The sequence below is a fragment of the Zonotrichia leucophrys genome, unplaced genomic scaffold, assembly GCF_028769735.1.
Source record: "Zonotrichia leucophrys gambelii isolate GWCS_2022_RI unplaced genomic scaffold, RI_Zleu_2.0 Scaffold_35_1530144, whole genome shotgun sequence".
Lineage (NCBI taxonomy): Eukaryota > Metazoa > Chordata > Aves > Passeriformes > Passerellidae > Zonotrichia > Zonotrichia leucophrys.
The window spans coordinates 698335-715450 of NW_026992240.1; the positions used below are offsets into that span (position 1 = coordinate 698335).

The 17116-nt window shown below is 42.2% G+C and overlaps 1 protein-coding gene across 1 annotated transcript; it reads left to right on the plus strand.

Annotated features, from left to right (window-relative positions):
• The first annotated feature begins 3708 nt into the window (after window positions 1–3708).
• On the plus strand, window positions 3709–4583 carry LOC135460371 (mitochondrial nicotinamide adenine dinucleotide transporter SLC25A51-like). Its single transcript, XM_064737164.1, is given in 2 exon segments — window positions 3709–4119; window positions 4122–4583. Coding segments are annotated over 2 exon segments (873 nt in total).
• Window positions 4584–17116: the final 12533 nt, after the last annotated feature.

Genomic DNA, 17116 nt, shown 5'->3' on the forward strand with positions numbered 1-17116 from the left:
TTGGTGTCATCTGCAAATTTCCCGAGGGTGCACTCGATCTCCTTTGTCTATGGCATTGATGAAGATATTAAATAGCACTGGTCCCAATACAGACCCCTGAGGGACACCACTTGTCACTGATCTCCATCTGGACTCTGAGCCATTGACTACTGCCTTCTGGATGTGACTGTCAAACCACATTCTTATTCTTTCAACAGTCCACCTATCCAATCCATCTCTCTCCAATTTAGAGAGAAGGATGTTGTGGGGGACCATGTCAAAGGATTTACAGAAATCCAGATAAGTGACATCTGTAGCTCTTCCCTTGTCCACTGATGGAGTGTCTCCATCATAGAAGGCCACTAGACTGGTCAGGCAGGACTTGCCCTTGGTGAAGTTGTGCTGGCTGTCTCAGATCACCTCCTGTTCTCCATGTGCCTCAGCAGAGCTTCCCAGAGGATCTGCTCCATGATCTTCCCAGGCAGAGGTGAGTCTGACAGGTTGCTAGTTCCCAGGGTCCTCCTTTCTGCTCTTTTTAAAGATGGGGACAATGTTTCCCTTTTTCCAGTCACCTGGGACTTTACCTGACTGCCATGACTTTTTGAATATCATGGAGAGTATCCTGGAAACCCCATCAGCCAATGACTATAGGATGCATCTTATCTAGTCCCATAGACTTATGTACATTCAGGTTCCTCAGGTAGCCATGAACCTGATCTCTTAGAGTGGGAGGGACTTTGCTCCCCCAGTCCCCATCCTGCTGTCCATCCATTCAAGAGGTGTGGGGAGAGAGGTTGCCATCAAAGACTTGAGGCAATGAAGTTAAGCACCTCAGCCTTCTCCTCATCCTTTGTTATGAGTTTTCTAGTACTGTTTATCATTACACCTTCTTTGACCTTCCTTTTCTGATTAATGCCTGTAGCAGTCCCCCACGATAATGTCACCTGTCCCTGCCCTCCCTTTGATCCTGACTGATAAGCTCCTAGTCAGCTCCTCATCCCTCCCCAGGGGAAACTCCATTCACTCCAGCTGCTCATTTATATAGTCTGTTTAATGTACCAGTAGAAGCCCTTCCTGCTATTCTTTGTGTCCCTTGCCAGGTTTGGTTCCAACTTTGCCTTGGCCTTTCTCACTCCATCTCTACACAACCAAACTTTATACTCTTTCCAGGTTACCTGTCCTTGTTTCCACTGCCTGTGCATTTGCTTCTTCCCTTTGGTTTTACTCAGCCATGGCAGTCTCTTGCCTTCATTGTCTGATTTCTTGCTCCTGGGGATTGCTGGTTCTTGTGCCCTATGGTAAACCAAAAGCCATGCAAGCAAAGCAAATCAAGGAATTAATTCACTACTTCCCATCAGCTTTATATCCTAAACATGATGTTATATGGTATGGAATATCCCTTTGATCAGTTGGAGTCAGATGTCCCACCTGTGTTCCCTCCCAGTTTAACTGTATCCCAGCCAAAACCAGTGCAGTGATACAGCTGGGTCTTGCAAAACTAAAGCTGAAAGCAAAGGTTCTGTCATAAACACATCTGAGAAAAATTGCATTGCCTGATTATTACAAGTTCTCAAATCATAATCATGACAACTTACTTAAACTACATGAGAAAATATGTACCTTATAAAACTGAGTTAGAGCTCTTTTTTTTTTTTTTTTCTCAAGAGAAATCAGAAGTGATATTGGCCAGAGGTTGCTATTGCCAACACAACTGGTGACTAGTCAAAACTCTTATGAATCCTATGGTTTAGATGTTGTATTACTGAATGACACATTTATCCAGAGTTGGTATAACTCTTAATATAAAAGTGGGGTGCCAGATAAGACTGTGGCTTAGTTGTGGTAGTGGCTATTTTACTATATGCAGCTAGAACTAAGTTGATCCTAGAAACAATACATATTAGTATAGATGAAGTGGTATAACCTCCCTAATGTGAATTCCTTACTACTGGTATGACTTCATATCAGGGTGTAAGTCTCTATCCGAAGTTTCCCTCATCTGCCTCACGATCGTCATGAAAGGGACAGAGATTGGGACCACTGAAGAAAAAGGACCCATGTCTGCAATTCTGGTCTTGTTGGAGATGGTCACTTGCCAAGACCCTGAGGCCTGAGCACAGCCTCTGGCATTGCTAAGCTATTGTTCACAGTTGCGTTTGCTGTATGCTACACTGGGCCCAGTGAAAGGAAAAAAGAGGCACTCTGCCCATTTTTGCAACAATGGACCTGGAATTTCCCCACATCTCGGCTTGGCTGGACTTCTCCTGAGGAAGTTTTTGGTGGTCCCCACAGAAGACCTCTCACCTTTTTTACAACCACATTGACAGACAGACTGAGATGGGAGAAGCCTCTCCATCAAGGACTGAGACATGAAACCCCTATGGAAAAACTCCCCCTCCTCCCAAGGACTGAGACTGAAACCTCTGACCTGAGGAGAGGTGTGTGGGGGACGCAAGCTGACCAAACCAAGATGTTTGCCTGCAGGTTGTGACCACTGGACCAAGAAGACAATGGCTCTCGCTTACTGCTGAGAACATGGACTACCTGTTACATCTATTCTTTATTGTATCTGTTTCCCCCCTCCTCGCAATTTTCAATAGAGTTATCATAATAAAAACCTCTGAGTTAGCTAGATCTCCCCAACGTAACAGGCGGATCCTCGGCTGGACTGGACCAAAGGACTTTGTCTCTACGTTTAGTAGCTATATCCCCCCCCCCCTCTCTCTCTTCTCTCTCTTTCTCTATCTTTTTCTCTCCCTTAATCCCTCTATCGCATTTGCTGTGGTCATTCAATAAAAGGTACATTTGTTTATGATTATTACTGCAAATCCCCTTGCTGTGTCGGTTTTTTGCACTCTGAGATCAATTAACAAACCATCATGAAACCCATTTGTAAGGATGGATCATGACACGTTAAAATACTTAACCTTTGTAAATGACTTCTATGGTGCTGTTCCTTGGAAAACATTGAAGAGTGTAATATTATGCAAGTGGCAGATAATGTATCACCTATTAAGGACTAATTATCAGTTTTATTTAATGAAACTCTTTTCACTGTGTCCTTCAGGACCATAGCTCTAGCAGAGCTCAATGTATTCTTTAGCATTTCTATACTATTTTACTACTCTATAGTAAATGGATGTTGATTATTAAATTCCTATTTAAATTATTCATTGCTGTCTGCCACAGGGAAATACAGGCAGGAATGATCAGAATTTGTAATGCTGAGCTGTGTGTAGTGTGTGTGTTTTCCAAAAGCTTGGTAACTTGTATCTTACTAGTGTTAGAATAGATCATTCAGTGTTTGAATTCCTTGGCATACTCTACTGGCAACTTAATGTGCAAACTTCCTATTTCTCCCTCACATTTTCAGTTGTAAGGTGGCACTGGAGGGGTTCATATCTCTTTTTGTTTTAATTTAGTTTGGTTCTAATCAACAAAACATAAAGGGAGGAAAAATATCTATTTTTTCAGGCCCTTGAATGTAGTGTAGAAAATTGTGCATTTTGCATAATCTATCAGTTGATGACAGTTGGTCACACTGTTCCGCTGAATTTGATGAATTTTCTTCAGGACGTAAAATGCTGCACAGTGTGATCTTGAACAGTGTGCACATGATGTGTGTGTGTAAACTAAAAAAACTGTCACATGCCATTATGTTCACATACTTTTTTTCTTTTTTTGACATAGGAAAAGAAATCTAAGATATATATCGAGGGGGAAAAAAAGATGGATTCACAAGATTGTGTCCCAACAAATTCAAAGCAAGATATGAGCCATCACATAAAGGGTAACGCTGGTAAACATTATCTTTGTGGCTATTGTGCAGCCTTCACCAATATAGTAGTCACCTTTCCCATTCAGAAGGTCCTCTTTCGACAACAGTTGTATGGCTTGAAAACAAAGGATGCAGTACATCAGCTGCAGAAAGATGGAATTCGAAATCTCTATCGTGGAATCCTTCCTCCATTAATGCAAAAAACAACTACCCTAGCTCTAATGTTTGGCTTGTATGAAGATTTCTCCTCCTTGCTCCATAGTCACACAAGTGCACCTGAACTTCTAACTTGCAGCATGGCAGCAGTGCTTGCAGGGACCACAGAAGCCCTTCTTACACCTTTTGAACGAGTCCAGACTTTGCGCTTCAAGACTACAAACATCATGACAAATTTACAAACACTTACCAGGCTTTTAAGGTACTAAAAGTCTATGGGATTAGAGAATATTATCAGGGTTTGGTGCCTATTCTGCTCCGGAATGGAAGCAGTAATATCCTCTTCTTTGGCCTATGGGGACCTATCAAACATTGTCTGCCTGAAGCAACTTCTTATAGCACTCACTTGGTCAATGACTTTATCTGTGGTGGGCTGTTGGGTGCCTTACTGGGATCCTTATTTTTCCCAATGAATGTTGTAAAAACTCGCATGCAATCTCAAATTGGTGGCGAATTTCAGTCTTTCTCAAAAGTTTTTGTGACAATATGGCTAGAACATGATAAAAAATTGATGCATCTTTTCAGAGGAGTCCATCTGAATTACCATCATTCTGTCCTGTCCTGGGGCATAATCAATGCAACATACGAATTCTTGCTAAAGCTATTATGAGAAATGTTACCTTCCTTTGAAACACCTCTATTCACTTGGGTATTTGTGCATTTTAGATCACTTTGTCTCTGGAAATAGGTTAATTTATGGAACTTTTTGTGAATAATATGGAGTACCATGAAACTTGGAGAGAATTCAAAGCAGCCATTACATTTCAGTAGGGAGATGGATGATATTGTTAGTGGCTGCTTAGTGTGGAAGGTAATTAGTCTTATGAACAACCTTGAGTATTTATGGGGTAAATAGCAATATATCTAACTCTTGATGCAATTCAATATACTTCTAAACAAGTTAAAGTATTTATATATTGGTGGATAAATTTACCCATAGTGGAATATCTAGACAAATGCAAAGTAAAATAATATCTGTATATTGCTCTAGTAGCTTATTCTATAATTTCCAATATTTCCCAATACTCACAATAATCAAATTTTATGCTGCACATTGGATAATTTGAAAATAAAGAAGGAGCCAATGAAAGCTAATTCTTTTGTTTGAAACACTACAGAGGGTTAAAAACTGAGCTTCCAAATGTCTTGGGGCTCTAAATTATCTTTGAAGTTTAAACAGAAGCTGCCAATTTTTGATTAAGATGACTTTCTTTCTGAACCTCAAGTTTTAAACTGAGCCTACACAAACTATTTTGTCAACCATATTACCACTCAGCTTTAACATGAGCATTATCTCATTCATCAATAGCTACTGAATATTAAACTTCAGTGTAAAATGACCAAGTGCAAAGTGGGATTGTGCCTATGTATGAGTGTGCCTTGAAATGAAAAGGTGGAAGGAGCAAGACAGCAATTTTATCTCAAGCTTTAAAAGTGTTCCTTGTTGAAAAACCTATTTGCAAATTTAGTATACTTGAGTTTTCTGCTTTTGTATTGCTTTGTTTCTGTTGCAAACCAAAAACTGATCTCACTCAAATGTTCAAACAGTAATACATCTTCCTTTGATTAGCAAGCTACTTGATTTACAGCTTTTTTTTTCTTTTGCAAACTGTTTTTGTTTAATTTGTGCTGTGACAGAATTTTATATCAGCAGTGACAAAGTGAGATTTCTGGGTATAAGCATTTAAGGCCTTAAAGGGAGAGCAAGCATAACTACCAAACAGGTGACTGTCTTAATTCTTTCTTAGTTATTTTTTCTTTATTTGGGGGTGTGTTATTCATGAAAAGTTTATGAAGCGTTCTTTGTTTTGGATTTGGGGACAGGAAAACTTTCAGAAACTATTTTTAATTGTTCTTTTCCTATTTGTTAGGCCCTGTATAACTATCACTGGTAATACAGTAAAACAATAAAAGGAGTTGTGTGGCTAATAACTTACACTTCAAGCATTTGTAATTTGGTTAATAGGTAACAATATGCAGTAAAGACAGGGGTGTGGTCAGCTGCTATGGATGAAGGTTACTTGCATGTTTCATTCACCAACAAAGAGAAAGGGTGTAAAAGGGTATTAGCAAACATAAACATGACCCAAATTGAATCCTAGAGTGAGGAAGAAAACAACCAAAGAAGCCATCAACATGAACATGATATTCCTCCTGGCCATGGAGAGCAGTAAAAGAGCAAGCATAACACCAGGGAAAGGAACAAAAACTAAGAAGGGTGGGGGTGGAGGTGTGTGGGGGTGTGTGTATTTCAATTTGAAATACATGATTTTTTCTTTTCATATAACAATTAGATCCAGACTAACAATGATTAGACTCTCAAGTTTTCAATTACACTAGCAATAATTTTTTTGTTTTACTTATGCATATCAATGCCTTAAAGAACCTAGAAATGAAACAAAACACTTTTGAGATAATATTAGTATAGGAGGTCATATAAAGGTTGGTCTTTATTGGAGGCCTCCAGGGGCAGATATGGAAAATGTCCACAAAATGCCCTCCCCCCACACAGGGTGAATACAGTTTTATAACTTTAGCAAATTAGCATAATTGACAAAAATCACCAATTAGAGACATAAGTGATTAGGCAATTTCCCTCCAGTTCAAGTCTCTCCTAAATCCTCCCCACTCAGATGGGAAATAAACTTTGTTTATGAAAATATATCTCGAAGAGCTGGTCTCAACCTTGGTTTTGTTATATGTAATGTAGTTAATTCATGCTGTATAAACAGATACATGTAGGTATAAAATATAGTAGAAATAATGTTTTAATCTCCCAGCCAGGAATAAAGCTCTATTCAGATTATAACTAATTCCTGGCAATGTCAAGATAGCATCAGACCTGTTTATCATCTGAATGAAGCCTTCCTGGACCACCAGTGATGATTTCCTGGTCTCCTGCACCTGGGAGATAACATCAGGAGCCTCCCTGGCCCATGATTAATTGCTGTGTCCCAGGAATCTCACAAGATTCAGACCTGTCCTGATTGCATCTGGGTACTCAGGGACCCATACCAACTTATTACATGTGAAAGCAAACTTCCCCTGTGTACCTAGACTTCTGTCTGCAAACTGGAACCCATCTTTGTCTATTTCAACATATGTATGGAAGTGGATTTACATTAGAAGAAGTGAAGAGAAAGATGTGGTCATCTTTGCCTCAGGCAGAATAAACTGTATGTAAGCTGGACGCTGGAAACACTTGGTGTGAACCTTAGAGGGGAAACCGTCACTCTGTGTCACTCTGTTGGACGAACCTCTGGTCTCACCCAGTGCCCGTACCCAGGACTGACGCTATCTTGATTGTGGTGGTTGCTTGAAATTCTATTTTTTTTGTAATTGACCTAATAAATCGTTGTTAAATTTTTAATAATTTGGCTATCGATTTGATAATTTATAACAGTTCCTTGTATCAGGCACAGGGCCTGCAATGCCTCCATGGTGTTCAGCAGCCTAAGATATGAAATGCCCAGTCATGATGACTGGACCTAAGAAGCCCCTCTTCCGCCTTCGGACCCTTGTTATCTCTCTGTAAGACTATGGGTCACTTTCCCCTCGACCCCTACTACTGGACAATTTCTAAAACTCCTGTACCCTATATGGAGAGCTACTTTTCTCCAGCTCAGTAGAAGAGCTATCCCTGAGAACCTTTGCAGAAGCTGCCAATAGACATCTATGTGGAACCTCACACAGCCTTCTCCTCTCTCTCCCTTTGTCTGCCAAAGGCACTTAGCAAGCTAAAGAGCTGAAATCACAAATGAGCTGATAATCACTAAAGAGCTAGTCTCACTTAAGAGCGAAGCTTGCTAAGGTAGCCTGAGGCTGGGAGCTGCCTGGGAGCCCAGGCAGGCTGTGCTGAACAGGACTGCGCTATTCAGACCTGCGACAGCCAGCGGGGGATATCCCAAAACCTGGCCGAGGTGTGCATTATTTCCCAGGAAGAACCAAGATAGGATTGAGGCCTATGTGATTTGTTTTTCTGCCTATCAGGGTTGGAAAAAGTACTGGGGCTAGCTAGTAACTATATAACTATACAACAATAGAGCTAGAATATATGTGTAAAGAATATAGAGAATATATAAGCAAAAATCATTCTGGCAGCATTCCCCCCTTTAGTCTTGTCTAGTCTCTACTCTTTACATTGAACCATAGCATCGCATCATACAGCCAGCTATTATGCAAAGACTAACTGCAGATATAAGTAGCATGAACTGTTCCTTTTATCCAGGCCCAGTTCAGTAACCATGAAGTGAGTGTATGGAAGGTATATGCAAAGTTCAATGAGCCTTTTGAAAGTTATATGATGTAAAATTTAAGTTTGCTTCCAAACTTCAACCAAATCCTTATTAATTCTTTCACTCTGATCTGCATAAGAACAACTAGTGTTAATGATTGTGCAGAATGTGTGTACCAGATAAATCATGGATTTCTTCTTGTAAGGCCAAAATTGCATCTGAAATTTGCTTTTCAATACGTGCAGTAATCCTCAGTATGATCAAATATTATTACATCTGGAATTACAGCCCCAAGGGCACAGGCCCAATCTTTATCTAGGGGCAAAACTTACCACACCTCATGTTCACATATCCAATACCACTTTGACATGCCATTCTTATGAAGAGCTTTTGGATGCATTTTGGACTAAAGCCACATACAAATTTTGGGGCCAAACCTGAATCATGGTTACCAACTGTGCAGATAACAGGTACAAAAAGAACAATTTAAATCACATTATCCTGAATTGTCTCGGTTTCTGTTTTCCAGTTGTTTCAGGAGCAGAGGTCTTCTTAACTCTGGAGCAGTGAATTCAGGGTTCTCTGCCAGCAACTTCAGTTTTGGTAAGGGTAGTCAGGACTTGGTATGGTCATTTCCACTGTTCTTGGTTTGATGCCTACTTTAGGTCAAAGTTACAAGGTACTTATATAGGTTGAGTTATAAGATATCTATATAACCTGATACCTATATAACCAGAATAATAGCTTTTTATACCTATATATACCTGATAAAAATAACTTTTTATATGATCTAATGGCTAATATACAGTTAACTAGTTGCTTAATGCTGAATAGACAAAAAAGAAGAAAAAAAACTTGCCAGGTGGATAGCTTTAGAGATCGATAAGGATAGTACCAATGAAATATTGGCAAGTGCAAAGCCATTTAGCCACAAAATAAAGATTTTAGACCGGTTAGGACCAGACAGACCAAGGAACACCGTAACTGTGCATGCTCTTGAAGCGATACATGGAATAAATAGACTCCACAACCTGATGTAGTTATGAAGTGGGTATGTATTGTCAGCGCCCAGCACAAGCGAGATAGCTCTCATGAAAGCTTGTGCCCTGAGACCTGGTCTGAGCCCCATATTTTATTCACAAAGGTGTTCCATATACATTACATTGCACGACCTTTCCATGCATATTCAACCCCTGGCCCTGCCTGTCCTCGCCTCACATGGTAATTAGATCCACGCCCTTCTGAGCATGTGTTGTTCACGGTGGTGGTCTCACAGGGGTCTTTGGTGGTCTCTGAGGCTGAAGACCGTGGTCTTCCTCATGATTGAACTTTTGAACTTTTCTTCTTTGAGTGTATGCTTTGGTCCCTTGGTGCTTATCTGAGTATGTTTGTCAATTTTTATGAGCTTGGAGACAGAGGAGCCCCTTTATCTGGGTTTCTTGCATCCCTTGGTCTTTTCCCAGTATTGCTCTTTATCGCAGGAAGCTTCAGAAATTTGCATTTTCCTATGCCCTTTGTACCATGGCAGAGGTTTCTTAAGTAAAAGGGTAAAATTCAACACATAATTCTACAAGCTAAAATGTAAATGCTTATTTCATATTGCTAACTTAAGTGAACCCCCAAAAATCTGCATTTCACTCTGAAGACAGAGTTGAAAAGTTCAAATGAGAAGATGATCTTGGAAGCCTTCATCAAAGACCCCTGATCACCCCCAAATTGGGAAGGTGCAAACGCAGTGCAAAAGAATTATCTAATAACCATGAGATCATACTATGTAAATTAGTTCCAGTGTGTATATGATGATGTTATAGTGACACAGTAACATTAAGCAACACTTACTGTATAAATATACCACAGCACTTGACAAAGGTGGGTGAGTTAGATGGAACTATCCCCCTGTGAAAAACAAGTTTCACTGACGGAAGTGAAGGGAGACAAGCACATCCTATTGATGATCATTGGTCTCAAATTTATTGATCCAGCTTACATACTTTTATAGTAGTGTTAATTAAGCTCATACATATTGCAAAAGCTAAGCTCATCATTGGTTACAGATTAAATGTCAACTCCTCCTTTGTGGCTACATTCTCAAAATACTTGTGGTTTTCTTGTTGAGGCTAATACTTGTTTTTACATCCTGCTGTTGACTACAGTTATCCATTCAAGGGCACCGTGTTGCTGTTTTCTTGTTATTTGCTCAAGGACGCAGTGTTGTTGTTTTCTCGTAAGGAAAAGGCTGAGAACTTAGTGCTTACAGCTGCTTTTTACTGCTTAACCAGCTGTATATGATCATGGCCTTTTTCCTCAAGCCACCTCTGCACAAAACTCTCCACATTTCACTCTTTAGAAATTTTTTATAAAAGTTTAATAAGCGATAAAAGGGATAAAATTCAGCGCTGGGTGTTATGAACAAAAATTCAGTTAATGTTTTTTTTTTTGTGGGAGGGAGTTGCAGGGACTCCTGTTTGGTCGGTCTCTGCCAGGATACTTAGTGCTTTGTTATTGTAATACCGGGTCGTTGAGGCTTATCTCTTCTTTTGTATTAGTAAAAAGCCTGGCTAGGTGCGGTGGACCCTTCCCCGAGGCTGTGCTCTCTTACAACATAGGGAAGACACCTGAGAGGGTGGGGGGGGTTATGCAAAGTGACTCCAAAGTCCAGAATGCTTTGTGGGACCCCGACTCGAGATGCAACGAGAAAACCCCAAAAACAACGAGCCAAATAAAGGTTGAGAGATTAAAGTGATGTCTGGACGTGAGGAGCCGAGTGCTGAGCCTGCAGAGATGCTGAACACCTTCGGAGCCCCTCTCGCCCTGAGCACAGAGTCGTCCGGACGCCGGGACCAGGGTAACCAGCGAGGCTCAGAGGCAACATCTGACGGGGACCTCACGCCCTAAAGCTCCCACGAGGACTGGATCCCCCGGCTCTGCCCCTGGTGGACAGAGCTGTGCATATCCTCCTCCTCTGAGTCGCCCTGGGAGACGCGACGGGGACTGCAGCCCTGCCGAGCTGCCCAATCCTGAGCTGATCACTTTTAATAAAGGCATTAAAAAGGAGAAGAAGTCTCCTGGCCTTGCTTATTTCACTGGGGTGCTTGGCTATCTGCCAAAAGCACACTGTTAGCTTAAAACAATGTCCTCTATATATTGTTACATTACAGAGTGTACATGCATATTCAGAAAAGTTTACACATATTCTAACATTCTTGTGAGCTTAGGTGTTCCATGAATTTTTGCTTGGTTTTAACCTTTGACTTGTCTGCATGCCATCTTTCAGATTAAATCAATATATTTTATTTCTTCTCATGGTTTCATCCTGTTGTTTTTACACTCCCTGATAACAAGAAGTCATTAAATTTGGTTCTGGTTTTTGTCACCATTATATTATCACTCATATAGTCTACAAATGTGAGGAACTACTTAATTATCTTACACCAGTCTCTGAGTTAGTTACATAAAAGCATTTTAACATCACATAGTTTCTATTTTAATATTATGCTACAATCTAGGATATATTTATCATTTTACTATTTACTATTTATATAAGCTATACAGTGCATACATAAACTCACAGATTATACTATACTAAAAAGTAGTTACAAGGAAATATAAAATGTACCATATCAACATTTTTGTGATTAATAATAACATGCAAAAGCTAATACATAAATGCAAAAGGCTCTACTATATTGTCATTTATAACACCCCTCACCACCAGCGCTGTAATAAACAAATACCTGCTTTATAGACGTCATCTATGAGGATATATTTACAGCCTATCTTTCGGGCATTAGGTTTTCCAGTGAATTTCCTCCCACCTGCTTATCTGGAAGAAGGTCAATGCATTTCTTGAGAGTCAAATGGGGGCAATTAGGAAACAAAATATGTAGCTGGGTGTCACACCATTCCATTGAAATGGCCCTGGCTGGGGGCAGGTTGCAGGTGATAACAGGAGAAAAAAAGGTGAGGGGGCTACCCCAGAGGTTTGGCTGGGTTTTTGGGGAGTCCAGTTTCCCGGTTCAGGGAGGAAAGTGTTGTTTGCCATTTTCCCTGCTGCCTGACTGCTCGGAACTCAGGACCAGCGCATGTGGTGCTGAAACATCAGGACCGGCTCTTGCCGGACCCTCTGCCTGTGAGGCATTGCCGTGGCCACTTAGGTGTGTTGTACTCCGAGATCCTGCTCTGCTGCGGTTTTCCTGTGCTGCAAGTCTGCTTAATTCTTTTTTTTTTGTTTTTTGGCCGTTTGGGGAGGTCCAGAGCCAACGTGTGGGGTGTCCCCATATGGGTCGCCTCTGCACCGTAGCCCAGCAATTAATCGTGTGGTCTCAGAGGTGGTGTCACATGCCCCCTGCAGCCGCGGGAAATCATTGCACCTGCCCTGCCTGGCCCGGAGCCCACCAGCGCCCCTGCCGGCTGTGACCATAACTACACCAAAGGGGAAATTGCTTAAACAGTGCTAAGAGACTGTATTTTGGGTTTTTCTGGTTTTGTTTGTTTGCCTTGTTATACATACAAATACTAGTAAAGAGCTGTTATTCCTTTTCCCATATCTTTGCCTGAAAGCCCCTTAATTTCTAAATGTTATAATAATTCGGAGGGTAGGGGTCATATTTTTCCATACCAAGGGAGGTTCTCACCTTCCTTGACAAACACCTGTCTTTCAAACCAAGACAGATTTTGGTGCCCAATGGTGGGTCCTGAGGGCATAGAGAGGAAAGGGTGAAAAAGGAATAACAGTTCCTGGATAACCTAATTTTTTGTGTGCTGAATATAGAAACCTCCTTAGGTGTCACTATGTGATCTAGCTTACCCTGTTTTGGGTGGCACATGGTTGTGGCTATATTTTTCCCATTTGCTGCTCCTTATCAATACATGGGTCCTATGACTAAGGCTACTGTAGCTGTTATCCAGTTTGCACAATGGGTCAATAAGGTGAGGAAGTAACGGATTTTTAACTTCCTGTGTTGTGGTTTGATACATTGGCCAAATACCAGACACCCACTAAAGTTGCTCCCTCACCCTCCCCTGCCACAGCTGGGCAGAGGAGAGAAAAAAAATTAAATAAGGGCCTTGGGAGTTAAGGACTGGGAGAAAACACTCCAAGGGCAGAACCAGGTCAACTTAGAGGTTCAAAGTGAGTTTGTTACTAACAAAATCAGAGTAGGATAATGAGAAGTAAAATAAGCCCTTTAAACACCTTTTCTTCCCCCAACCCACCCCTCCTTCCCACCGACAGTGCAGGGAGACAGTGAAATAAACAGGGCCAGGAGACTTCTTCTCCTTTTTAATGCCTTTATTAAAAGTGATCAGCTCAGGATTGGGCGGCTCGGCAGGACTGCAGTCCCCGTCGCGTCTCCCAGGGGGACTCAGTGGAGGAGGATATGCGCAGCTCTGTCCACTAGGGGCAGAGCTCGGGGATTCCGTCCTCGTGGGAGCCTTTAGGGCGTGGTGTCCCCCGTCAGATGTTGGTTTGGTCTGTGTCTCGCTTCCTCCCAGACCTGGCCCGGGGGCTCTCAAACACAGGGTGAGGAACAACGATGGTTTCCAGCGTCTCTGCAGGCTCAGCAATCGGCTCCTCACATCCAGACATCACTTCAGTCTCTCAACTCTTAATTGGGTCGTTGTTTTTGGGGTTTTCTCTGTGCGTTTGGAGTCGGGGTCCCAAAAAGCATGCTGGTCCTAAAGTCACTTTGCATAACCCCCCCCATCCTCTCAGGTGTCTTCACTATGCTGGGAAAAGTACACCTTAGCCTCAGGGAAGGGCCATTACCTCGCCCTAGCCAGGGCTTTTACTAATACAAAAGGAGTGATAAGCTACAATGACCCGTGATTACCATAACAAAACACGCAGAACCTTGGCAGGGACAGTGATCTGGCTGCCTTTTTGTAACTTTTTCTCACAAAAAAAATATTAACAGAATTTTTGTTCATAACAATGAGCTTTACAACAGCCTTTGTTTTGGCACCTGGAGCACCTCATCCCCCTCCTCCACTGCTCTTGCAGTTGCCATGTTGTTTTTCCTCACGTCCTCACCTCCTTCTCTTCTCTAGATGGAATTAAAACTGCATCTGTACTTTGTTTTGATTTTCTTCCTAAATATGTTATTACATAAGCGTTACCACCATCTCTAATTGGCCCTGACTTGGCCGGCAGCATGTCCATCTTCAGAGCCATCAGGAATTGGCTCTGCCGGGCATGGTGGAAGCTTCCAGCAGCTCCTTACAGAAGCCACCTCTATGGCCCTCTCCCACTATCAAAAACCAGGCTGTGCAAAACCAACACACTCTGGAAAGCAGGCACATGGCTACATGGCTAACACAGACTAAGTGTATGTTTTGGGGGTTTCATCAATAATGGCACCCATTGTGAGGAAGTAACACCCAGGGAAGCTTTCTCCCAACCTGCCGGTTTTTGGCTTCCTTTTTCTACTTCCATCGAGGCTGGGATTGAAGGCACTTGAGACGATAGTTCAGATTCAGGTGTTTATTATTTCTTATCAGTGTGACAGTCTCACAGCAGTGAGTTCTGCAGTCTTTCATTAGCAAGGCATAAAATGTCTATCTCTTGTTACAAGGTCTTTTAAGGCTAAACTATTCAATTAAGAAATTGTTGGAAAAGAAATTAAATTTAGCAAAATGTTTTATTATAGTTTAGTTATGAGTTTTGTGTGAATTGGTTTGTAAAAAATAATTTTGTAGCCGTTGATATTATGGGTTGAGTTATGTGTAACCTTGGCAGGTGGCCTTAGAAACTTAATAAACATTAAGCCAGGGTAGGAGAGTAACAAGACTAACCGGTTTGGGGGCAGCATACAATAGGACAGGTAGAAGATTTATGATTTTGCTCGTGAACTAGGGAATGTATTACAAGGGTCCGTAGTTTGGCAAATGGCCACTGTTTCTTGGAGACTTTGTTATGAATTGCCTGTATATAAAAGGAAAACACCCATGTGTGAATTTCGGGGCTCTGTTTTTGGGGACGCTAGTCCGCAGGCCCCCGGGCCCTTCAATAAAGCGCCGCACAAAACTTATCCGAGTTTTGTGTCCTTTATCAATCGGGCAACAAAATGATACCTAAATTAATTTTCCTTTTAACACAATAACTAACCCCTCTGTTATGAACAAAAATTCAGTTGATTTTTTTCTGTGAGAAAAAAAGTCACCTCTACTGCTAGGCTTCTGCTTGTGTTATGGTAATTACGGGTCGTTGTTGTTAATAGTTGTTTTTGTATCAGTAAAAGCCCTGGCTGGGGCGAGGTAATGGCCCTTCTCCGAGACACTAACAGGTGGGGACCTTCCCGAACAGTGAGGAGAAGAGACCTGGGGGGGAGGGGGGTTATGCAAAGTGATTCCAGGACCAGCATGCTCTGTGAGACCCCTACTCCAAACGTACTGAGAAGACCCCAAAAACAACGAGCCAAATAAGAGTTGAGAGACTGGAGTGATGTCTGGACATGAGGAGCCGAGTGCTGAGCCTGCAGAGATGCGGAACACCTTCAGAGTCCCTCTCGCCCTGACCATGGGAGTCGTCCCCAGTGGTGAGACTGAGGGAGACGGGGCCGGTAAAAGTAACATCGGATGGGATCACCACGCCCTAAAAGCTCCCACGAGGATGTGATCCCCAGCTCTGCCCTTAGTGGACAAAGCTGTGCATATCCTCCTCCTCTGAGTCGCCGTGAGAGAGACGACGGGAAGCTGCAGACCCGTCCGAGCTGCCCAATCCTGAGCTGATCACTTTTAATAAAGGCATTAAAAAGGAGAAGTCTCCTGGCCCTGTTTATTTCACCTCGAAGTCCCCACTGTGGACTTTTCTGTCCAATTACACAAAACCACCTAAACTCTTGAAGAAGAAGGAAGAAGAAGGTGAAGAAGGAGGAAGAAGAAGGTAAAGAAGAAGAACCAGTTTCCACCCTAAAACCTCCATCTTGCTTCATATTTATTACTATATTCTAAAATACCAAACTCTAAGTTTTCCACCCTGTGATATTACACACTTCTATTCAAACTACACACCCATAATCCCAGTTCTATCAATTAATTGTGGAAGCCGGTTCCATGGCCTCAGGTCAAATGCAGTACTCTCCTGGGGGTCAGTGCCTGTCAGCACAGAAAGTCTAAAATTCTCAGCATCCAGGGTTCCGACACCAACCTTGTCAACACCCAGAACATCCCTCTGGCTGTCCTGAACAGCCAAGACCCCTGCCAGGGGTCTCAGAGACCCTGGCACAGAGCCCAAAATACCTGTGGTTTTGATTATGACCCAGGGAGCAAGTTACCAACCTTAGAGGAAGATCTGCAAGCCATGACAAATTAAGTAGAATGATAGTGAATTTATCACAAAGTGAGAAAGTAGATTTTGGGCGTTTTAGAATGGGGATTCAGGGGGGCAAGATGGAGGGATCTGGGTGTGTCCAGCCTTTCTTCTTCTTCTTCCTGGCCTCCATCTTCTGCTGTGATGTTGGCACTTTTGGATTGGTTTAGAGTAGAAGCTCACTGTCTAATGTAGGTGATAGGCATTGGAAAGTAATTTTACACATTGTATACGTATTTTTTAGTAAAAAGACATAACCCCGCCCCGGGGGCAGGCAGAATGTCTGGACTGTCTTGCTGAGTGGACCTCGGCAGGACAGGAGAAAGAATTTTATAGATAAGATACAATAAACAACCTTGAGACTGAGAAATTAAGAGCCCTGACACTTTCTTCAAGCGCCGGGCTGGGAAAAGAGACTTTCTAACTTTTCTTGGGGTCACTCTGACCAGCTAGAGATCCTGACAAATTGGCATTCCCTGGCTGGGCTCCAAGAGAGCACTCAGAAGGGCTCTTGGAAAGCAGCCATGCCACCAGCCATCAGCTTCTGAAACTCAGCCCGTCAAGAGAACAGGCACTCTCAAGGAAAAACCCAGAAAGAGC